At 40.4% G+C, this 25,542-nt stretch overlaps 1 protein-coding gene across 1 annotated transcript in view; it reads right to left on the bottom strand.

The window, feature by feature from the left end:
- LYST (lysosomal trafficking regulator) overlaps positions 1-25,542 on the bottom strand; it is a 310,685-nt gene that overhangs the window by 46,048 nt on the left and 239,095 nt on the right. Inside the window, exons 34-40 of the mRNA XM_089668582.1 lie at positions 24,793-24,938; positions 18,290-18,386; positions 16,986-17,047; positions 8,626-8,681; positions 7,252-7,404; positions 4,295-4,539; positions 3,248-3,314 (exon numbers count right to left, since the gene is read on the bottom strand). Coding sequence (XP_089524708.1) covers positions 3,248-3,314; positions 4,295-4,539; positions 7,252-7,404; positions 8,626-8,681; positions 16,986-17,047; positions 18,290-18,386; positions 24,793-24,938 — 826 coding nt within the window. The remainder of the gene's footprint in view (positions 1-3,247; positions 3,315-4,294; positions 4,540-7,251; positions 7,405-8,625; positions 8,682-16,985; positions 17,048-18,289; positions 18,387-24,792; positions 24,939-25,542) is intronic.

Here is a 25,542-nt window from a genome sequence, read left to right as displayed (position 1 = left end):
TCAGCTGATCCCACGAAGGCCAGAGGGTACCTGGACCTGGGGACAAACCTGTCTAGTTTGTTGTTGAATCTAGACAACTGTAAATGACCATCTGGCATCCCCCACTAATGGCAATAGGCTTAGACTACTCTGGGTTGAGAACCCATTCTCCCAGATCCAGATACTGATGGCTGAGTAAGTCCACCTGACAATTTTTCATGCTTGGGATGGGAACAACTGACAGGGCATCAATTCTTCTTTCTTCATTTTCTCTTTGAATACATCTGGTGCCTCCTTGATGGTTGATGTCATGGCACTGTCTGACAACATTCTGGTGGGGTAGTCAACGATTCCTCCGCAGCCTGATAGACTGGCATCCATCATGAGAACCTTAGATATTATAAGGTTTCCCCGTAAAGCCCGATAAAGTCTGACCTTGCAGATCAGATGCAAGGGGGCTCTCTAAGAATGTAGTATGTTTGTCCTATGCTGCCAGAAAATTTGGTTGCAATGGTCTGGAGTGAAGCTGGGCATATGCACTACCACGAAAGAGGCTACTATTGGACCCAAAGACCTTCATGGAGTCACAAAATAGAGAGCCAACCGGGAGGCTGGAGGGCCCAGCATGTGAGCGGAGGTACAGAAGTTTGTGACAATGCAGTAAGATCCTGGACAAGGCCATGTCCAAGATCAAGGCCAAGTAGTCCAATCTATGAGTCAAATCCAAGGAGAGGACTGTTCCTTTAGCAGGAGACCAAAGTATCAAAGCCGATTTAAAGACTGGCACTCAATCAATACATTTACTGAAAGCCAAGCTGAAATGTTTTTTTTTTCAAAACTTTACAAGTGAAATAACAAAAAGCAGACATTGCATAGTTTTGTTACCGTTTTGTGTAAATTAAAAGAGAAGTATTGCCAAAGCTTGTTTGGTCATACTTCTCTTATGAGTCACAGGAGAGCACTTAGTTTTGCACTCCTGTGACCCAGAAACAGCTGACAGCAGGATAAACAATGCCAGAATCCACCCAGATGCCTGACCGGATGCTTGCTCAGCCTCTCAAGCAGAGCAGAGAGTAGTGACTGACAGTTACTACTCACTGCTCAAAGTGGTCCTGGGAAATGAGAGATCAGTTGATCACTCAATTCTAGGGCTTAGAGCCAGCGGGGAACAACTGCAGCATTACAGAAATGCTGCAGCCATAGAGGTGAGTATGTATGTTTGTTTATATCAGGGGTGTCAAACTGGCAGCCCTCCAGCTGTTGCAAAACTACAAGTCCCATCATTCCTCTGCCTTTGGGGTTCATGCTTGTAACTGTCAATCTTGCAGTGCCTCATGGGACTTGTAGTTTGGCAACAGCTGGAGGGCCACCAGTTTGACACCCGTGGTTTATACAGTCAGGTCCATAAATATTGGGACATCGACACAATTCTACCATTTTTGACTCTATACACCACCACAATGGATTTGAAATGAAACGAACAAGATGTGCTTTAACTGCAGACTGTCAGCTTTAATTTCAGGGTATTTACATCCAAATCAGGTGAACGGTGTAGGAATTACAACAGTTTGCATATGTGCCTCCCACTTGTTAAGGGACCAAAAGTAACGGGACATAATATTAATCATAAATCAAACTTTCACTGTTTAATACTTGGTTGCAAATCCTTTGCAGTCAATTACAGCCTGAAGTCTGGAACGCATAGACATCACCAGACGCTGGGTTTCATCCCTGGTGATGCTCTGCCAGACCGCTACTGCAACTGTCTTCAGTTCCTGCTTGTTCTTGGGGCATTTTCCCTTCAGTTTTGTCTTCAGCAAGTGAAATGCATGCTCAAATCGGATTCAGGTCAGGTGATTGACTTGGCCATTGCATAACATTCCACTTCTTTCCCTTAAAAAACTCTTTGGTTGCTTTTGCAGTATGCTTTGGGTCATTGTCCATCTGCACTGTGAAGCGGCGTCCAATGAGTTCTGAAGCATTTGGCTGAATGTGAGCAGATAATATTGCCCGAAACACTTCAGAATTCATCCTGCTGCTTTTGCCAGCAGTCACATCATCAATAAATACAAGAGAACCAGTTCCATTGGCAGCCATACATGCCCACGCCATGACACTACCATGCTTCACTGATGAGGTGGTATGCTTAGGATCATGAGCAGTTCCTTTCCTTCTCCATACTCTTCTCTTCCCATCACTCTGGTACAAGTTGATCTTGGTCTCATCTGTCCATAAGATGTTGATCCAGAACTGTGAAGGCTTTTTTAGATGTCGTTTGGCAAACTCTAATCTGGCCTTCCTGTTTTTGAGGCTCACCAATGGTTTACATCTTGTGGTGAACCCTCTGTATTCACTCTGGTGAAGTCTTCTCTTGATTGTTGACTTTGACACACATACACCTACCTCCTGGAGAGTGTTCTTGATCTGGCCAACTGTTGTGAAGGGTGTTTTCTTCACCAGGGAAAGAATTCTTCGGTCATCCACCACAGTTGTTTTCCGTGGTCTTCCGAATCTTTTGGTGTTACTGAACTCACCGGTGCCTTCCTTCTTTTTAAGAATGTTCCAAACAGTTATTTTGGCCACGCCTAATGTTTTTGCTATCTCTCTGATGGGTTTGTTTTGTTTTTTCAGCCTAATGATGGCTTGCTTCACTGATAATGACAGCTCTTTGGATCTCATCTTGAGAGTTGACAGCAACAGATTCCAAATGCAAATAGCACACTTGAAATGAACTCTGGACCTTTTATCTGCTCATTGTAATTGGGATAATGAGGGAATAACACACACCTGGCCATGGAACAGCTGAGAAGCCAATTGTCCCATTACTTTTGGTCCCTTAACAAGTGGAAGGCACATATGCAAACTGTAGTAATTCCTACACCGTTCACCTGATTTGGATGTAAATACCCTCAAATTAAAGCTGACAGTCTGCAGTTAAAGCACATCTTGTTCGTTTCATTTCAAATCCATTGTGGTGGTGTATAGAGCCAAAAATGGTAGAATTGTGTCGATGTCCCAATATTTATGGACCTGACTGTATGTATGTTTTTTTTTTTTCCATTTCCCACACTTCTTTAAGTACATATTATATATTTTCCATAGGCAGTCTTTATAAGCCTATGCTACGGAGTTGCAATGAGAAAATGACCAATACTTACAATACCTGTAAATTACTAAAAAGGAATAACTTTTGCTTTAAGGGCTCATTGGAGCAGCCATGATATCTTCTACAAACTTTTTTGTTTTAAATTGAATTTTACAAAATTACCTTGTAATTATCTATGTACCGATCTTCCTTTTCTTTAGATTGTACAGCAATAGGCTTGACAAGATTCCTGCAAATTAATAAGTAGATGAAATTCAAATGGCAGAGCAGCACAGTACTAGCCAGTAGGTACTAAGTAACTGCATTTCTGGGGGTGTAAAAATCATCACTCTCAATTCTTAATAAAATAAGGCTTTAGATTGCTGGAAATGAGGTCAGGAAACACAAGTTGCATCCTGCAGAATCTTACAGTCCGAAGGGAACAGCAGAATTTGCCCATCTGTAGTCTGCTTTCACATGATATCAATAGTATCACTTTACTGAAGTGACCAGTATTTAATGAATATAATTGTCTCACAGGGATTAAATATGAAAAAAACAGCTCTCATACAAATCAACATATTTTTTGTATTATATAAAATTAAGTAATTATATTCCACAAATTAAAATGAATCAGTCAATGAAAAAAAAAAAAATACTGACAAAAACACTAAGATAAACTAATACCATAAAATCCGACCCCTCTATTGATATAGGGAAACCACTGCTGACTGCCTTCTACGCATGCCTGCTTTCATGGGCAGCTCTGGCTTTAATTTAAGCCAAATTTTTGCCTTACCTTCAAGGAACAAGCAAATGGAAAATAAACAGAGCACACTTGACTACGTGCTTTCAGGTCTGTGAGTCAGTAAATAAGCCACTGAATCAAGACAGGCAGGAATCTAGCATTTTTTTCTTAATAAAGCTTTCCCTTTCACATGAGTCTATCATTATTCAGAATTATTTCTAATATTAAGCTAAATCAATTTTTAAATACTTTAACAGCAGCTTTGCACTGGAGTTTTATTGAAACCTCCTGACTCAATGCAGCTTTCTGTCCATCTTTCTAACATGTCCATAATAGCTGAGAAGCACCCTGGCAACATTTTGGCAACCCAGTGTTTTGATTTAGAAAGAGCACTTGCCACCTGGGAATGATCAGTAGCAATAAAAAAATATATTAAAACTACAGCGTAAACAAATAAAATCAAAAAAGCAAAATTACTTTACCTGTAGATATTAGTGTTGTTCAGGTCAAGTGTCTCACTTGTGTAATCACTTAGAATAAATGGAAAAACCGGATACTGCATTAGATCATTAAAGGAGCGCCCTGCGTGCTTATTTAAATGTGTAAGGTATTCGAAATTGGTTATTTGACCAGAGCACCAGAGCTGAGTGAGAGCTGTAATATTTCCATACTCCAACAGATTGGGAAGATTATTGGATAAAATTTTCTGGTAAACATCATCTCGCACCTAAAAAAAAAAAAAAAAAAAAAAAAAAATTGTACTTCATCTTATAAACATATACAAATCTGTAGAATCTTAAAACTCTTATCCTACTATAGAAGTTTACCTAGAGGTCTATTCATAAAAGTTAAAGTAATAAAAACCCTTACATGTCAGCTCCCTCTTTGGCCCCCTGAGATACTTACCCGAGTCCGATCTCTATCCAATGCTGAGCCCATCTACAACAGCATGCTTTTCTCTCCCCTCTCTCACAGGAGGCTCAGCAGCAAGCCATTGGCTGTTGTCAATCAACTGTGAACAGCTGAAATGGGACTGAAAAGCACTGAGTGCACACAGCCCGACTTGAGATCAAGCCCACGAGTGCCACCATAGCAAGGGGCTTGCTATAGGGGTACTCAGAGAAGAAGTGGCATCAAGGCAGCCACCAGGGGGGACCAGAGTAGAGTAAACACAGAGCTGCTCTGTGCAAAACCATTGCACAGAGTAGGTAAGTATGACGTTTGTTACTTTAGAAAAAGATAACTACATTTTAGAATCACTTATATTTTTTCCATGGGAAATATTAACTCCAATAGTTCTGTTAATCTAAAAAGGTAATCTGGTCAATTTCTTTTTTTGCGCATTTCAAAATATTTTGAGATAAAAATAAAACGAGTGACATTTATTTTAGAGACAGCTGTACTAGAAATAGATAGCAGAATACAGGATATAGCTTCCACTCAATGTTTTACAGCCAGGATGAGTTAACCCTGACAAATAATATATATAGATACAGTATAAACACATATGCCCAATATTATCTAGCTTTGATATGAAAATACACACATAGCCAAATGAAAAACAACCAGAGATCTTTATGGAATATTATGGAAGCTACAGTGTTCACTTCCTGCAATACCTAATAAAAGCCATTCGATGAATTGGCTGAAGGCCTATAAAGCATGTGCTTGACAAGGAAAAGGATAGCAGCTGGAAACATGTTGCTCCCTGGGAAAAAACACTGGCTGCACACAATGGGTAAGAAGTTACAGACGCTATTACTATTTGACCCAAACAGTCTTGATATATCCAGTAGTGACCTCAGTGGCATTTGGAAGCAAATTTGGCTGACATAATGTACTACTTTAACCACTTCCATACCGGGCACTTTTACCCCCTTCCTGCCCAGGCCAATTTTCGGGTTTCAGCGCTCTCACACTTTGAATGACAATTGTGCGGTCATACAACATTGTACCCAAACTAAAATGTTATCATTTTCTTCACACAACTAGAGCTTTCTTTTGGTGGTGTTTAATCACCACTGGGGTTTTTATTTTTTGCTAAATTAACAAAAAAAGGCTGAAAATTAAAACAAAACAAAACACGTTTTTCTTTGTTTCTGTTATAAAAGTTTGCAAACAAATAATTGTTCATCATAAATTTAGGCCAAGATGTATTCTGCTACATTTCTTTGGTGAAAATAACCCAAATTAGTATTTTTTATTTAGTCTGTAGGAAATTCTAGAATTCACAAACTATGGGATATATCTGAAAATTGCTAGACCTGAAGTACTGACAGCCAATATAATTTCTTGAGGTCCAAGAATGTCAGAACAGTACAGATATCCCCCAAATGAACCCTTTTTCCAAAGTAGACAGTCCAACGTATTTCATAACAGGCATGGCGAGTTTTTTGAAGTTGTAATTTTTTTGTCATAATTTTTCTGAAAATGAAGAAATTAAAAAAACTATTTTCACTATTTTTTTTTTTACATACTGTCTTCAGTGCAGTATAGTGTCATCATATAACTGGCATGGCAGTGATCAGGGACACTCACTGGTGACAGTACGAAAGAAAAAAAAAAAGATAATTTTTTTAAAACTTTTTTTTACATTTTTTTTATTATTTTAAATTTTTTATTAAATTTTCTTCTCTTTTTTTTTTTAAGATTTTTTTTCATATTTCACTATGACCAAAGTAGTACAATGTTACCATAGTAACATTGTACTACTATGGGGAAGTGATCAGTATTTTTTTTTTTTTACACAATTTGCTCATAGCAAAGAAGTACTTTGCTATAAGCAAGCATTTACCTGAATGAAATCGATTCATTCAGGGTTTTTTTTTTGTGATTAGCTGTGATTTGGCCATGACTAATCATGATTGGCCCAGTTTGTGCATGTGATCGCTGTGACCATTCACAACTAGACACACTTGTACACAATGGATGGCATGAAAGGAAGCCATCCATAGTATACAACTGACATGTGACCTGCTGTGATTGGTTACAGCAGGTCACATGGTATTGGCAACGGGGCCAGTACACAGATCTGTCATCGGCTATGTCTGAGGTACACGGCCGGTGACAGATCATGCCGCAGCACGGCCCTGTGGGCATGCACAATGCGCGTTCCGGAAAGGACGCCATATGGCGTTTACCTGGAGGGACGAGCTGTTCGCCTAGCCGCCATCTGGCTATAGGCCGGGCGGTAACTGGTTAACCAAAGTTTAAACATTTTATAGAAAAAACTGCATTTCTCTATTAAAGCTACTATGCCTTCTGCGTTGAACTATTGGAATGGTTTGAGGTTTGTTTCCTCTTTATCATTTACAGCATACATATGGGTTTTTCCAGAACAGGACACTCAAAAGACATTTTTTTTAATTGATAAAAGAAAAATAGTAAAGTTTCGTAAAAAAAATAAATAAAATACCATACATAATAATTATAAACATACTTTGGTATTGTCAAACGCAAGCAACAAGGTTCTTCCATTTGTTAAAAAAATTTCTACAGCATTGTCTCGAAGCTGCCACCAGCGTTTATGAACTTCTTTAATTTCTTCATAAGTCCAGGAAAATGAAGCAGGTTCTGATTCACCAAGCAATGACTAAAAAAAAAAAATATATATAAAATATATATATATACACATAATTCATAACCTTCAGTGAACTTATCAACAAGAAAGAGTGAGGAATGTGTAGTTTTATCTAAGATTGGAAATAGATCTACCAACCCAGAATAATTACAAGAATGCTAACCCCTTACTGCCATGACTATCACAGTGATTGTGTGATCAGGAGCCCATCCTACCAGCACATAACTGTGTGACAGGGAGCTGTCAGTAACAGTCAGAGTGCTGGGGGTGCACAATTGAGCATGATCCCAAAACAAAACAGAAGCATACATAAGACAGTACAGCATAAACCCTTATTTTTTTTGCATATGGCCCAGTGGCAAGTGGTTAAGAAAAAAAATTGATAATATGCTTAGAAAAAGAAAACATCCAAAACAGTACCTGTGTAAAGGGATTGTAAAGTCGAAATAAAAACAAATATGTTATACTTGCCTGCTCTGTGCAATTGAATTACACAGAGCGGCCCCGGAACTCCTCTTCTGGAGTGTGCCAACATAGCAAGCCAATTGCTATAGGAGTACACCTGTGGGCTTGATTCCGAGCTGCACTGCCTGCGTCCATAAACACAGACAGCGCGGATTAACCGATTTGCTTTAATCCTCCCATATACTAACCTTTACTTTGCTTTTCTTCTTTTCTTTGCCGTCACCAGAACTGTCACAGGAAGACTTATGTGATGTACAGCTCACAAAGGGTTGCTATATTACAATAATACCCTTGCGCAATCACTGCTGTATAAGCCAAAGGATAGTACTAAATGATTCCCGCAACTTAGGACCTATCCAGTGGGGGAAATTGTTGCTGCTGTAAGCTAATATGATCACACCACATAACTGTAACAAGTTCCATTCTTGTTATATAGGGCTGCTACTTCTGCCTCCAGTAGCTAATCAAGTGGCAGATGATGGAAATTTAAATGTGTTCTTCTGGGGAGGTGGAATTAACATACCTCTGTTGCATTGCCCTGCAGAGGAAGGTACAGGTTTACTTAAGGCCCCACTCCTTTTGTTTAAGATTAACTCCAGGCACAACTTTTATTCAATGGATATAGGTCTACTTTATGTGCACCAAATGCCTTTGCAAATACAGATGATTTCATTTGTCTTAGAGAGTTCCTTTGCAAACATGGACACCGCATAAAAGAAAAAGAGCTGCATAACGTGTTTTGTTTACAGACTGATGAAATTCACTTACATTAGATTCCACGGTGTCAGGAGCAGAGTCTTCTACAAAATACATCCCAGACTTCCCTACACAGAAACATTTAGTTTTAGATATATGTATTAATTAGGTACAGCACTAGTACAGTTCTGTGCCCCATTTTAGAGGATAAAACAACATTCTGTAAAGTTTCAAAATATAGAGCACGTACTTCAGGCAGATAAACAATATTAGAGGGAATGTTAACTTTTATCGCTGCGCTGATTATTTTCTTCATCTTGATATACTTGTGCCAACTGCTTTTAGAATTTAAAAGGCCATAGTTCGAAAGAAAAAACTTTTTTTTTTATTTTTGCTTAATACTACAGGTTGTAAGTAGACAAAGTAACATGGGCCAGCTGTTAGGTTCTCTGAAGAAACAAGAAGGATATATAACTGTATGGAATTGGAGTTGTTAATGCAAGGTTATCATCCAAGTCCCTAATACCATTTATTTTCTAATATCTAAATTAATTCCAGCTGTTTTTTTCCAATATCAGTTGAAAGAGCAGGCGATTGCCATTTAGCTTGGACTGCCGTAATTTCCACAGCTACACAAATAACCTGAAATTCTAGACAAAATGAAAGGCTGAAATTGTATATATATAATTGTTTATGTAGAATTGTCTAAAGTACAACATATGTGCAGCCAAAATATTTTCCTTTTGTTCTGGTTGAAGTGGAGTAGGGAACCCTTGTCAGGTTTTTACTGCTATCTAGAGCTCAGTTATAAGCAATTTTCCACTGTCCCCAAGCGACAATGGTCTCACTAGAAAGAAGTGAGAGTAAATCTCCAACAGCAACACAAACAAAAAAATATGCATTTCTGAGTAGGAAAAGGCTAGAATCCTCAACTTTTCAGTGTTCTCTGTGTCCCTGTGTTGGAGACTCTCCCTCACTTCTTGTCTAGGGAAACTTTTGTAACTATGGCATAATAAAAACCCAACACAGGTTCTAAAAGCTCCCCAGCCTATTCACATTTTAAACAATAAATGTTATGATTTCTAAATTAAACGTATGTAGTCAAATCAGTGCCTGATCTCACACTGACCCCAGTGCCTGGGGAAAACTCCAAGCACAAGTGGTAAGTACAATGAAGCCTAGCCCAACCATATCTGAGTTATGTACCAAGTGCCAGGGATTTTATTATATTGCAGTATACAGGTTCCTGATTTACAGGACACAGACTTCTTTAAATCATTACGACTGGATTATATGCAGCTACCTTTAGGTGACTGGACACCAGAAAATAAAAAAGCTGCACAGACAAACCCCTATATAACCTCACTCTCAGCTAGTCTTAGTTTTGAAGAAAGCAACAAAGAAATTGCAAGAACAGAGGGGAGGGGCATGTGTCCTGTACTGTACTTTAAGGTAAGGAATTTACAGGCAAGTCAAAATTCTTACCATTTTTATCATACAGTGCTGGACACAGGACATGTATTCATACACCATGGGATTTCCTCACCCCCCATCCCCCAAGCAACTGAGGGTTGGACAACAGCACAGCAAACAGAACTGCCAAGCAAAAATAGGGTTAAAGAACTCAAAAAAATACTCAGATAAAGGTTTGAAGAACCTTACGGATGAAACTTGCATCAGCCAAGACAAAAACATACACCTGGTCGACCTTAGAGAAAGTGTGAACAGAGGACTAGGTGGCAGCCTTGCAAGTCTGGGATATAGATGACTTATGCTAGAAAGTCCATGAGACACCAACAGCCCTGGTGGAATGAGCTCTGATGGGAAAGGGGGAACCCTTTCTTTAAAAGGAGTAGGCCCTGGAAATAAGTTGCTTGATCGACCTGGCAATGGTGAAACGGGAAGTAGGACTCACTACCTAAAGACAGAACAAAGGAGGGACTTGTCTTGCAAAGAGAGGTCATTGCTGCTAGGTAGACCCTGAAAGCCCTGACTTAAGTAGTGTAGAGCAATTTCCTTGTCATGTTTTGGGGCAGTACAGAGGGAAGAAGAACCATGCCCTCAATGAGGTGGAAAGAAGAGACCTTCTTAAAAAGGACAGTTTTGGTTTCAAGATCACATTGTCCCTGTGGAAAGAAAATAATTTTTTTTTTGTTTTAGAAGAGCTGTCAACTCAGAAATGTGCCTAACAGAATGGAGACTAGGAAGGAAACCTTACAAATCTTCCCATGAAATGTCTTTAACTGGTTCACAGGACAAAGACAACAAGGTTGAGATCCCAAGGTGACACAGGTGTGAAATTGAAGGTTTTATCTGAGGAACTCGCTGTAGAAAAGTCTTGTTCAGGAGGCAAGAAGTAACTTGAAGAAAATGGATAAAGCAGAAGGCTGTCCCTCATGAGTACTTAGGAACAAAATCTGGTCAAGATCAGACTGAAGAAAAACCAAAATAATGGTGATAGAGGTTCAGCAGTCTGTTTTTGTACTATGCAAACAAAGCCTTCCATGTGTGATGGTAAATCTTGTAGGATTTGGACTTTCTTGTTCTATGTTAAGTGGGAAAAATAGTCAGAAATATCCTTATCCTTTAGGACTTGGGTTTCAAAAGCAATGTCATTAAAACCATTGACTGAGAGTCAGGCTGAGATAGGGGACCTTGGGCCAGTAAGTCTGGTCTGTTTGGAAGAGGCCAAGGCTTGTCCACTAGAAGTCTGAGTATGTCGGTGTACAACGTCTTTCTTGCTGCAGTGAGAATCCCCTCCTCTTTCCTTTATCTTCCATAGCAGTTGAGGGAGGATCTTCATTGGAAGAAAGGCTTAAACTGGTTTGAACTGAATCCAAGGAATCACCAGGCATCTAACGTGAGGGATCCCTGGTCCTGGCTTTACACCTGTTGTTGAACTTTGAGGCCAAGATGTCCACATCTGCTTTTCTCCAACTTTTTCTCCAAATTTTAGAAGCTCTTGGGGTGCAGAAAACATTCACCTGGGCGGCTTAGGAAGTCCGCCTGCTACTTGTAAACTCAGAAATGTGTACGGCTAAGAGAGTTGGAATGTGAGATTCTACACAAAAGCAATTATCAGATTTGTTTTTCCTAAGGCAGCTTGACTTCAAGTGCAAATCTGATGGTTCATGTAGGCCACTGCTGTGGAATTTTCCAACTACACTCTGACCAGTGACCTAGCAGAAGTGAGGACCAGTGATGTAGAGTTAATCTGGTGGCTTTCAGTTCCAGAATGCTGAGGAGAAGTCTTGATTCCTCTGGGGACCATATTCCCTGGACACTTGGGGAATTTTAAACTTCACCCAGGCCATTAAAACTGGCATCCATAGTCCCCAGCATCTGAGAATCATAAAATAACAAATGAGTCTGAAATTAATTTCATTCCATTAGTTACTTTCTCCAGTCAATTTCATCTAATCAGCTCATTCAATTTCTCTTTGTGGGTTGAACTAGCAGGGATTACTCAGAGTGCATAAGTAATCTCTCGAAATAACGAATGAACATGTTAAAACAAAAACAGCCAATTTTCTGAACTGATTTCTAAAAATACGAATCGATTTGGAACAAGGAATATATGAAATGGATTCCAAAAATGAATTATTTGAACATAATGAATAAGACAAAACAAAATGATTTACTAAGTGAATGAATCTGAAACAAAATTTTTGTGTCATGCACATCTCTATCAGGAAGCTTCTAGTCTGGCTGGATAGAAGCAGTGGACAATTCAGTGATTGATACTGCTCCTTACATGACATGGGAATATTGTATTGAAGAGGTCTGGAATTAAATTAGGAAAAGGGTAACTGCCTCAAAGGATGCCATCATAAAACACAGAACCCTCATACAGAGATAAACTGAGGGTTGTCTTTTTGACCTGTGGGAATATTTGATGTATTTGAAATGTCTCTGTCTGTTGGAAGACAAAAATTATGGCTGAGGAGTTCTTCAGCAAGAGGTAGTCCTGGTATGCTGTGACATGAATTCCCTGGGTACACAGAGGAGCTAGAAGCACGGCAAGCACTTTTGTGAATACCTTGAATGCAGAGGCGAGCCTTAATGCTGCTTTGTAATCTTGGAGTCCAGGGCCTAGGATGAAAGGTAGTGTTCAGCCCTGGCTTTAAGGTTGATGCCTTGAGACAAAAAAAAAAATATTCTCTTCGCTAAGCAGCTGTAGACATAGGAGATTTAGACTTTTCCTGGTGGGGTAGGAGTACCTTTCCACCAGTAACTTCCTTGATGAATTTATCAAGGGATTCTCCAAATTCTTACAAGCAGGTTCAGCAGACCAAGCTTTTAGCTACAAAACACTGCCATATCCACAGTAAGGGACATTCAAGTGATTTGGCAAATTACATCTACAGAGCGTCAACACAAAATAATGTTGAAAGCATCAGCTGCAAATGTTCTAAAAGAGCAGGGTCATCAAAGATAGGTTCCTGGTATCTGTTCATTGTCTTGTCCAGTTAGCCACAGTATAAAATTACATAAGCTTATTTTTAGCAGCATAAATACATTTAAATTGTGAGATTCATTACCATGTCCTACATGTGGGCCTCAACAATTTTTTTAAACTAGGGTGTACATTGTAAAACCACTGCTAGGGTTGGTGGCTGACCTTAAGGATCATTGTTTATTCCAAGATTATCTTCATTCTTCACTAAAGCTCAGATTCTGAAGGAATTATTATGATAAAAGCAGCCATATCATCCGCTCCCTCACCCACATCTTCAATCTCTCCCTCTCTACTGGCGTATTCCCCTCCCCCCTAAAGCACGCGCATATCACCCCCATCCTCAAAAAGCCCTCCCTGGATCCCGCGGACCCCAACAACCTCAGACCCATCTCTCTGCTGCCACTCACCTCCAAGCTCCTTGAACGCATAGTCTACGATCGCCTAAGCGCCCACCTTACAGACAATAACCTCCTTGACCGTCTACAGTCCGGCTTCCGTCCCCTACACTCCACTGAAACTGCCCTCCTCAAAATCACTAACGACCTACTCAACGCCAAAGCCAAGGGCGACTACTCTGTCCTCCTTCTCCTGGACCTCTCTGCGGCCTTCGACACAGTTGACCACCCCCTCCTCCTTAATAAACTACTCTCCCTTGGCATCGGAGATACTGCTCTCTCTTGGTTCTCATCCTACCTATCCCGACGCTCCTTCAGTGTCACCTACAATGGTGCCACCTCCCCCTCCCTCCCCCTCTCTGTTGGGGTCCCCCAAGGCTCTGTCCTTGGACCCCTTCTCTTCTCCATCTACACCTCCTCCCTGGGCAAACTCATACAATCTCACGGCTTCAACTATCACCTCTATGCTGACGACACCCAAATCTACCTCTCCACCTCTCACCTCACCCCCACTATCTCCGCCCGCATCACTCACCTCCTAAATGACATCTCAGACTGGATGTCACTACATTTCCTCAAGCTCAACCTCTCCAAAACCGAGCTCCTCATCTTTCCCCCTGCCAACACCCCCCCCCATCCTATCCATCATCACCAACAACTCCACTATCACTCCCGCCCCGCAAGCCAAAGTCCTTGGCGTCATTCTTGACGCGAACCTCTCCCTCCAACCGCATGTCAAATCACTCACAAACACATGCAGGCTCCATCTTCGCAACATTGCCAAGATACGCTCCTTCCTCACCCCAGACACCACCAAACTTCTAGTACACTCCCTCATCATCTCACGCCTTGACTACTGCAACTCCCTCCTCACTGGCCTACCCAAGTGCAGGCTCTCCCCGCTCCAGACCATCCTGAACTCAGCTGCCAGACTCATCCACCTCACCACCCGCTCCACCTCTGCCACCCCCCTCTGCCTCTCCCTCCACTGGCTCCCGATTGCCCAACGCATCAAATTTAAACTCCTAACCCTGACCTACAAAGCCATTCACAACACTGCCCCTGACTACCTCACCAACCTGATCACCAAGTACCACCCTACCCGTACCCTTCGCTCCTCACAGGACCTCCTTCTATCCTGCTCCCTGGTCTCCTCCTCCCATGCACGACTGCAGGACTTCTCCAGGTCCTCCCCCATCCTCTGGAACTCACTGCCCCAATCCATCAGACTGTCGCCTTTCCTATTCACATTCAGGCGCTCCCTCAAAACCCATCTCTTCAGGGAAGCCTACCCCACCCTCACCTAACGGCCATCCTCCCTCATTCCTCCCACCACTTCATCCCCCTCAGCCACTTCCTACTGTACCTTTACCCCCTCCCTCCTAGATTGTAAGCTCGTAAGAGTAGGGCCCTCTTACCCCTCGTACGTTGTTTGTTGTTGTTGTACTGTGCCATGTATTGTCCCCCCTATTGTACAGCGCTGAGCAAACCCTTTGGCGCTATATAAACTCGTAGTAATAATAATAATAATAATAATAATTTGATTTGTCTGCAAGAATTTGGTTATTAAAAGTACTAGCCTTCATTTGAGACATGTTTCTCTTGACGTTAAAATAATGTTAGCAGCTGACAAGAGCAGATCTGCCAAAAAAGATGGTATATAATGAATCCTATGTAGAGTAAATATTCGCTATTATAGTGGATGCAATTTTATTGAGATCAATTAGATCATGAAAAGGTAGACATTGGAATCATGATGAACACATTGTCAATCATGAAAATAAAATTTCGTGATTTTATTTTCTTGATTGACAATGTGTTCCCCATGATTCCAATGTCTACCTTTTCATGATCTAATTGATCTCAATAAAATAATTGCATCCACTATAATAGTGAATATTTACTCCGCATAGGATTCGTTATATACCGTCTTTTTTGGCAGATCTGCTCTTGTCAGCTGCTAACATTATTCTATAAGCTTTTTGGTTTAGAATCCACACCTCAATTATGGTGATTCGGGGAAATGCTTATTGATGGGTGGATACACCCCTATTCATGGCACTTTTTCTCTTTTGTATAAATTTCTCTTGACGTTAACTGAATTCTTCAATTTCTCAAAGATTCAGATTTCCTATTTTAGAACATCGAAGCCTTTAAATGATGTATAGTGTCTGGGTAGGGCTCTAGGGATACTATTGATTTTAAAAATGTGCTAAAAGGCACTGTTTTCTTCAGGCTAATCCTAAAGAAAACCCTTGCTGAGCTGCTTTCAAAGCAAACCAATTTCAATTCCTCCAGCAAAGATACTGTATGTGATTGTATCTGAGCTGTTGGTCAGATTATATGTTGTTCACAATGTCAGATGAGTTCACGTGTGTCAAATGTATTTATGGACTCCATAAGGAGTGGGGAAATTGGTCAACATGGAGTAAAGTCATCTGGGGATAAAAGCATAGAGCCCAATACTGGATTACGAAAGCATCTTGATAAAAGAAAAAAAGTAAGACTGTTGACCATAGCGCAAAGTAAGTAAGGAACGTAGAATATGAAGATATTGTATATACAACATAGGTATTTACCTTTGTATGTAGGGTGCTGAAGCAACTGCTGTATGGCGCAACAAGAAAATATGAATATGTCACCAGCACATCTAATTTGTTCAAGTAAACTTGCATTTGCTTTGCATTTTAGACAAAAGCGAAACATTTCAGATTCACAGTGGGTCCCTATATTAGGCAAAATTACATCACTTTGTTCTAAAACCAAAGCTTCTCACTTCATTCCTCATTGCATTTTTGCCTGACATGGTAAGTAGATGTTCATATAAGATGATTTGGTTGAAAAAACAATTATGAGTGCTGGTGATATATTGGTATTTATAATTATATAGCTCAAATCAAGCACATTTATCCTGATAAACAATAATCAATTCCCTACCAAAAATATTCTAATTCATAATAAAAATAAGTTGAATTTACATTAAGCATATCTGAAGGTCTCTGCTAACTGATGAAAGAGAGTACAGTTTCACTGTAAAGCATGGACACATTTTACTCCGATAACATGGGATCCTTGTAATATGATTATTACTGATTAATTTGTAATATCTGTCTGATAACGCTGTATACAGAAAACGAAGTGCATTAATCTGCAGGACTACTGCAAGTAATATTGTGCGATATTATCGGAGAAAACAACAGTAGGTACAAGGGAAATGTACACTCAGTCATCTGAGTTGATATTGACCAGATGGGATATAGGCTTTGCTCAAAAATGCAACAATTATTGGGAGATGGGTTCTACTGCATCCTCATCTGACTACCAGCTGTGTGTATAAACATCTTAGGTCTAGAAACAAGAAGACCCCATCTAGCTTGAGGGCCCCTATTGGTATGCATGCGAGTTGTGTTGTTTTCACATACAAAAACATGCGGCTCACTATACCTTCACCTTTAATGATTTTGACTGTTAAGTTTATCAAGCAGGGATACCAGTTCTGCATGTTCATAGATTTTATCTTGCAGACACAATTTTCTTTTTTTTTCTCTTATTCTCTTAAATATTTTTAAATAACTCACCTAACAAGAGCTCTCCAAGGGTTTCTCTGGATGGTGCTACATTGATGCATCTTCGATTGACCCTGGAATCAAATATATTCCAATACATTACCAGGAATAAACATTGTTGTTTAAGCTGTACATGAAAAAAAAAAAAAACAATCTGGTGTACTGGTAACTGCTGAATCACTATAACCCAGTAAGTAAAAGCACAAATATGCTCTCATCAACAGGCCCCTCTAATCTTTGTTTGCAATTATAGCTACAGCAAGTAATACCTAAAACTATGCTCCTTCATCCAATACTGCAGGCAGATATGATGACATTACCATATCTGAGGTGAGATCATTGACTCTAAAACATGATCACATCAAAATACAGGGATGAACTTTGCATGGAATACAACAGCTTGGAAAGTTAAGTTTCATTCTCTTTCCTCTCAACCTACAGTATACATAACCTGATGCAGTCTCATACGCATGAATTTCATGCACAAATTAATAGACAAGCCTGCAAAGGGAGGATAGGCCACGAGTGTGAATGTTCATTTCTGAATCATCAGAAACTCCTGTCTGCAATCAAGCTTTAACAATGCTTGAGCAAACGTTTTCATTTTCTTTTCTACTTGAACAACAACATATAACAGGACAAGACATATTTATGTAAAGTACTTTTGAACCATTTGAACAAATTGTTCCTAAGCCAGAGAGACTTACACCTACTGCTTTTTCCATAATGCAAAACCAGGGGAACTTTTCATTTCCTGAATATTACTCACATCAAACAGATAGTGCCAAAGGGGCAATTGTGCAAATGGGAATCGTTTTTTTATGTGTACCCAAGGTGCCACAGTTTTCAGTGGTCCAAATAGCAGATAAGAAGGAACAGAAGGAGTGGCACTGCATTTATGTTTGAGAATGATCTATGTAAATTTGAAAGCCATAACAAAGTGTGAAAGAAAAATAAAATCCTTCACTGTTGAGCCCCTGATCCTTACACTGCACCTAGGTTTTGAGGGTACATTCACATAAGCCGCCATGTTACATCCCAATGGCTGGTGTGCATTGCAGTGAAGGCAGTGCTGATTGCAGGGCATCACATTGTTAACATTTTTTTTTTGCAAACAAAAACTTTACTGAAAGCTCACACAGTGACATTTCATAAAATCAGGTGGCATGTGGTGACTGTGCTGCACTAGAAAAAAAGTACTGCATGCACCTGGTGTGAATATACCCTTCAGTATGGTTTGCTAAAGTAAGAGAAAGCGAAAGAAAGTGAGTTGTTGGTGAGTGATTGAGTTATATAAATCAGTATATAAGAGTTACCTTATTAGTTCACTGGCAGCTTTCTCTTTTACAGTTGAAGATAATGAGGAATGTGTTTTTTCTTCAAAAATGTAGGATAAAGGTGGCTTAACAATTTCTGTAAAATTAAAGAAAAATAATTAACAAAATCCGACAAACTGCATGTCTACATGATGTGTTATGTACGGTACGTTCATATTTAGTCACTTACCCAGAACAAGTATGCCGTTTAGGAAAGTCATAGAAAGGTCTTAAATATTTATTGGCATACTTGGTTATCGGTAAAAAGAAAGAGCATGACAGCCAGGAAGCTAAAATCTCCAGCAGAGCAAAACAATGGCACCCTCCCTGTTTGTCGAATGACAGGTGCACGAAGTTCAGTGTTAAAAAGGGTATCCACACTACAAGAAAACTATTTTTTCAGTTTGCATTACAAATTGTATTATTCACCACAGATATTTTACTAAATGTAGATTGTAGTGTAAGATTCTCTATACTGTTGGTAGAATGAACCAGTGATCTGTAATCATAAATGACCTCTTTCTGTGGTGGGGAACAATCTCATCCAAGTTCCCCCATGAAAAAAAAGCAAAAAAAAAAAAACCAAACAAAAACGCCTTGTTCTGGCCAATGTCCAGGACACCACCAGTTATTGCAGATGCGGAGATGGTTCCTGAACTGACTTCTGGAGGCTAAGAAACCAAACTTCTTGAGAACATGTAACGTCTTTTGGAGGTTCTTCTTCAAAACTAAAGGTGACCCCCCCACCCCTGAACAGGAGGTCATCGAGGTAGACTAGGATGCAAATCCCATTTGAACTCAGCAGGGCCACACACTGGAGCCAGGAACATCATAAAAGTCTGAATAGCTGTGGTCAGTCTGTAGGGAAGGGCTGCAAAGCAAAATGCACCACCTTAAACCATAAAAACACTGGTGTGGAGGGAAGAATAGGTAGGTATGCATCCTTTACACGGATAAAAACCGTGACTTCTCCTAGATGGAGAGCAGCTATGACTGCTTTTGTGAATTCCATTCAGAACTTCATGATCTTTTAAAAGACATTGGGATACGAGGTCTACAATGGGTCTGACATCCCTGTTTGGCCGTAGCGGTGGAAGTCTGAGGAAAACAAAAGTATGATTTTTTTTCTGCCCCATAGTGTCCAATTTGCCTGTAGAGACCCTTATTTAATTTTTGCTTGGCAAAAGGGTACTTGATTTATGTGTCCAAAGCCTCCTCAAAGAGGAATTCACCCTCAAAAGGCATCCCTTCAAATCTTTTCTCACAGGCAGGCCCAGACAACTAGCATTTCAACCAAAGAATTCTCCATATTTAAACAGACATAAGCACAGTGTGAGAGAATTGATAGAGAATAATCACCCATGCCATCCACAGAGTAGCCCAAGGCAGCTTATATCTGAGGAGCTGGCAGCAATGCCTCAAAGGCTTCTAGCTATCCACCCAAACCAGACTCTTAGGCCTCTTACACACGGATGTAATAATTTACTGATGTTTATACTCAGGATCTTGTTGACAGAAAGATTCTGACTTTGTAGATATACTCGTATAGGCACGTAAAATGTGTGCATGCACAAATTTCTTCTTCATCCTCTTCTAGTTGCCAGTGTTGCAATATACACACACGTATACACTTATGAGTGTAAATTCCTGCACTCAAACGTAAAATTTTATATTTATTTATTACAGGTACTTATATAGCACTGTCAATTTATGCAGTGCTTTACATATACAGTCAGGTCCATAAATATTGGGACATTGACACAATTCTAACATTTTTGGCTCTATACACCACCACAATGGATTTGAAATGAAATGAACAAGATGTGCTTTAACTGCAGACTGTCAGCTTTAATTTGAGGGTACTTACATCCAAATCAGGTGAACGGTGTAGGAATTACAACAGTTTGCATATGTGCCTCCCACTTGTTAAGGGACCAAAAGTAATGGGACAGAAAAATAATAAATCAAACTTTCACTTTTTAATACTTGGTTGCAAATCCTTTGCAGTCAATTACAGCCTGAAGTCTGGAACGCATAGACATCACCAGACGCTGGGTTTCATCCCTGGTGATGCTCTGTCAGGCCTCTACTGCAACTGTCTTCAGTTCCTGCTTGTTCTTGGGGCATTTTCCCTTCAGTTTTGTCTTCAGCAAGTGAAATGCATGCTCAATCGGATTCAGGTCAGGTGATTGACTTGGCCATTGCATAACATTCCACTTCTTTCCCTTAAAAAACTCTTTTGTTGCTTTTGCAGTATGCTTTGGGTCATTGTCCATCTGAACAGTGAAGCGGCGTCCAATGAGTTCTGAAGAATTTGGCTGAATATGAGCAGATAATATTGCCCAAAACACTTCAGAATTCATCCTGCTGCTTTTGTTAGCAGTCACATCATCAACACAAGAGAACCAGTTCCATTGGCAGCCATACATGCCCACGCCATAACACTACCACCACCATGCTTCACTGATGAGGTGGTATGCTTAGAATCATGAGCAGTTCCTTACCTTCTCCATACTCTTCTCTTCCCATCACTCTGGTACAAGTTGATCTTGGTCTCATCTGTCCATAGGATGTTGTTCCAGAACTGTGAAGGATTTTTTAGATGTCGTTTGGCAAACTCTAATCTGGCCTTCCTGTTTTTGAGGCTCACCAATGGTTTACATCTTGTGGTGAACCCTCTGTATTCACTCTGGTGAAGTCTTCTCTTGATTGTTGACTTTGACACACATACACCTACCTCCTGGAGAGAGTTCTTGATCTGGCCCAACTGTTGTGAAGGGTGTTTTCTTCACCAGGGAAAGAATTCTTCGGTCATCCACCACAGTTGTTTTCCGTGGTCTTTCGGGTCTTTTGGTGTTGCTGAGCTCAACGGTGCGTTCCTTCTTTTTAAGAATGTTCCAAACAGTTGTTTTGGCCACGCCTAATGTTTTTGCTATCTCTCTGATGGGTTTGTTTTGTTTTTTTCAGCCTAATGATGGTTTGCTTTACTGATAGTGACAGCTCTTTGGATCTCATCTTGAGAGTTGACAGCAACAGATTCCAAATGCAAATAGCACACTTGAAATTAACTCTGGATCTTTTATCTGCTCATTGTAATTGGGATAGTGAGGGAATAACACACACCTGGCCATAGAACAGCTGAGAAGCCAATTGTCCCATTACTTTTGGTCCCTTAACAAGTGGGAGGCACATATGCAAACTGTTGTAATTCCTACATTGTTCACCTGATTTCATTTCATTTCAAATCCATTGTGGTGGTGTAAAGAGCCAAAAATGTTAGAATTGTGTTGATGTCCCAATATTTATGGACCTGACTGTATATTACACATTCACATTAGTCCCTACCTTCAAGGAGCTTACAATCTAAGGTCCCTAACTCACATTCATACATACATATACTAGGGCCAATTTAGATAGAAGCCAATTAACCTCTATTTTAATTTTATGGCTCTGTAGTCCGTGCTGTATTACTGAACTTTACACAGCTGTGTGCATTGTTTCATAGACAACAATGCACCTGTGTTCAAATCAGTAGAAAAATATGGCATTTTTTACATCCTTGTGCAAGAGGCCTTAAGCTAGTGGAATTTTGTACAAATTTTTCATTTTAAGGATGTACAGTATATTTTAAAATTGTTAGTGGGGTCAAACTGACATTCATTTTTGACAACAGTGATGAGAAAAATCAAACAGTTTTCTCAAAAAAATTTCTAACAGTGAATGTGGTTTCGTTCAGGAAAGTCCATTCATTTCAAAATTGAATTGTAATGGTAAACAAACTTTCCATGTACTTTTGAACAACATTCATCAAGTCATCAAATTAATTGAGAATTTTCATACAAATGTTTATGCAAATTTTTGTGTGAAATTTTGTTCGAAAATCTACTAGTGTATGACCAGCTTAGCTAGAGTCCGACACACTGCCATTACCATTACAATAAGATGAGGATTTGCACCAAATAAGGTGAAGAAGCCTTACAGAGCTTCAAAACGTTCATCTGCAAAGTCAACAAGTTGGGACATTAACAAGAACTGTGAGTGTCTTACTGAGGCAAGATCTAGCCAATTCAAACCCCTGAATCAAATAATTTCTTAATTTTTTCTTTGTAAATGGGATACTGACTAAAGCATGTACAGGGAATGTAGTGGGGGTTGCTTATGTTTCCTTCACCCCATACCCGTCACCTTAGGGACGGCAGGGGCAGAGGAATCTGAGACATTTGTAAACCTCCTCCACTAGCACTGCAATGGTATCTTAATTTTAATGATACCTTCCAAGGAGGGAGCCAGAAGAAGAATCATCTAGCGCAGGGCTTAAAATTTCAAGACCTGAGCTACTAGCCAGCCCTTAAGAGTTACAACCATAACCCCCCATAATCTTTCACTCACAAAACCATAAATCTACCAAGCATATCCTACCTACTATCCAACTCAGCAGTACCTCAATTGCCCCATACTCTACCACCCATAATAACCACATAATCCTGAACCTGACCAAACCACCTATACAAGTACAGTAGGTTTACATACAGACACATGTACATACAGACATCTGTACAAACACACAGAAACATTTACACACACGCACAGAGACACATGTACACACACGCACATACAGACACATGTACATACACACAGACACATGTACGTACATACACATGTACACACAGACACATGTACGTACACACACACACACATGTACGTACACACACACACACACACATACACGTACACACACACACATACACACAGACACATGTACGTACACACACACACATGTACGTACACACACACACATGTACACACACAGACACACATGTACACACACACACAGACACACATGTACACACACACACAGACACATGTACAGATACACACATGTACGTACACACACAAACACACACACATGTATGTACACACAGACACATGTACGTACATACACACACACACACACACACACACACACAGACACATGTACAGATACACACACATGTATACACACATGTGTACACACACACACACACACACACACACACACAAATACACACACACAAATACACACACACACAGCCCTATAAAAAGTTGCAGTACTTCGCTGTTCACTCACAGAGCCAGGTACTGCACGCTAGGGGGAGGCAGAGAGCACAGCACACACTCCTTCCTTTGCTTTCAATGCAGTCAGCTATTGAGCAGTCTGACGGCTCCCAGTGCCAGTGACAGATCTGGCCCTGAGTTCCGAGTCTGCTCAGCAAGATGGCCCTGGGGACACACTCGCCCCAACATAATTTCCACTCGCCATTGGCGAGCAGGTGAGTGGAAATTTCAAGGCCTGATCTAGTGGTACATCCTTCTCCTCCAATTTGGGTCAATTGGACTAATCCGAAGCAGAAGGCTGTGAAGGTTTCTAAAGGACTGCATGCTCATGCCTTCTTCGTAGCATTTTTTTTAAAATGATGCAATTTTCCTTCTAAGCAGACTGGTCTGCTGTGGTAGATGAGACCAATAAGAAAGCCTGCTTTACATGTCTGTCCTGTTAGCAAATAGACACAAAATTGCACCCACACAAGCGCCCCACAGCACAACAGATTCTGAATCTGCACAGCAATACACAGGGATGGAGGAGTACCAAGATGGCATAACCCTGTTAAATGAATCGGCACCCAACTCACCCCAGTCAAAGGTTCACTCAGAAAACTTTACCTATTCCAGTCTGGCACATTCCCACCCCCATCCCCTGATCAAGGGAGGATCCTCAAGGACTGGCTTCCCTGCAGGAGACCACAATATTGGACTTGTAGAGCAACAAGCATCAATGCACATGCTGAACCATGTTCCTAGGTGTCAACCCATCATGACCAGTGCAGTTGCAGCATTACAAGCCATCCCTACTCCTCCCTTTGTGCGGAGTCCGTATAAAGTACCAGCAGCACTAAGCCCAGGGGGATTACCGGTTTGAAAAAGCTCACACCCTCTGCCATAGTGGCTCGGTTTAACAAATGTGCTTTCTTCATAGAAGATTTCAAAACACTAAAAATACCATTATGTGGTCATCCAACATCTGAGCAACTAACAAAACACTGGGGCTGGCAAGGTGGGTTCGGTTATATGACAGAATGTTCAAGCTCTGTTTGGCTTTGCAGTGTCCAGTCACCTGAAGGTGTGGAATTTAACCCTATTCATTATAACAGCTGCTAAAAAATATACAGTATATTCCACCTATACACAGTTTAATACAGATTATTATTATTATACAGGATTTATATAGCGCCAACAGTTTGCTCAGCGCTTTACAATATAACAGGAGACAATACAGCAACAATACAGTTCACTACAAGAGGGTTAGGAGGGCTCTGCTTCTCGGAGCTTACAATCTAGGAGGGAGGGGCTAGTGGTGCAAAAGGTAGTAACTGTAGGGGACGGACTGGTTGGAAGAGTAGAAGATTCCATTATTAGCTAAGGGCAGGATGAAATTAATTTAAAAATATTAATAATAAATAACTTACCATCTTTTTTTTGTCTGTCTTTGAGGATGTATTTGTTTGGAATGGTTAGGTAACACCTTTGTAAGCGTCGTCTCTCCCTGTTTGGACCCTCAGTGGGATCAAGCTGATAAGAGGTAGGGTAGGATTCTGGGTCACACCACACAGCCCTTCATAAAATAGGAACAAAAGAAAAAAAAAATCATACAGTTTATCCCTCACCTAAAAGTTGAAGTTATACATCTTTCCTACAGACATCCAGAATAATATAAGTGTACTCACTTGCCTTATTATTAAATAGGACTTACATAGCGCAGCACTTTACAACATGAGGGCAGACAGAACAGTTACAATACAGGAAGAATCAGAGGGCCCTGCTCGTTAGAGCTTACAGTCTAAAAGGGAGGGTCAAGTGATAGGTAATAACTGTGGGGGATGAGCGGATGGAGAAAATAGGAGTACAGTTGTTAAGTGGAGGCAGGATAGGCTTCTCTGAAGAGAAAATAGGGATTCCTACTGCTGTCAATCAAATCTTTTTGATTGACAGCAGTAGGAATCACGCTGAGTGTTTATGGAGGAACAAATCCTGGCTCGGGGGTGTGTCCACACATCTGCCCCCAAAGCAAGCGGACTGCTATGGGGGCAGACACAGAAAAGGAGCAGACCGCACTGGCAGGGGTGCCCAGAAGAGGAGGAGCAGGGGTGTTTTTTAAAAACTACTTGTCCAAAGGACCAAATTGGGGGTCCCAAGCTACTTGTCCCTCATGAAAATCT

This window comes from Staurois parvus, unplaced genomic scaffold (genome assembly GCF_062004578.1).
Source record: "Staurois parvus isolate SC_StPar_1 unplaced genomic scaffold, SC_StPar_1.0 ptg000059l, whole genome shotgun sequence".
NCBI lineage: Eukaryota > Metazoa > Chordata > Amphibia > Anura > Ranidae > Staurois > Staurois parvus.
Note: the sequence above shows the minus strand (reverse complement) of the source record. Positions and strands in the feature narration are given on the sequence as shown.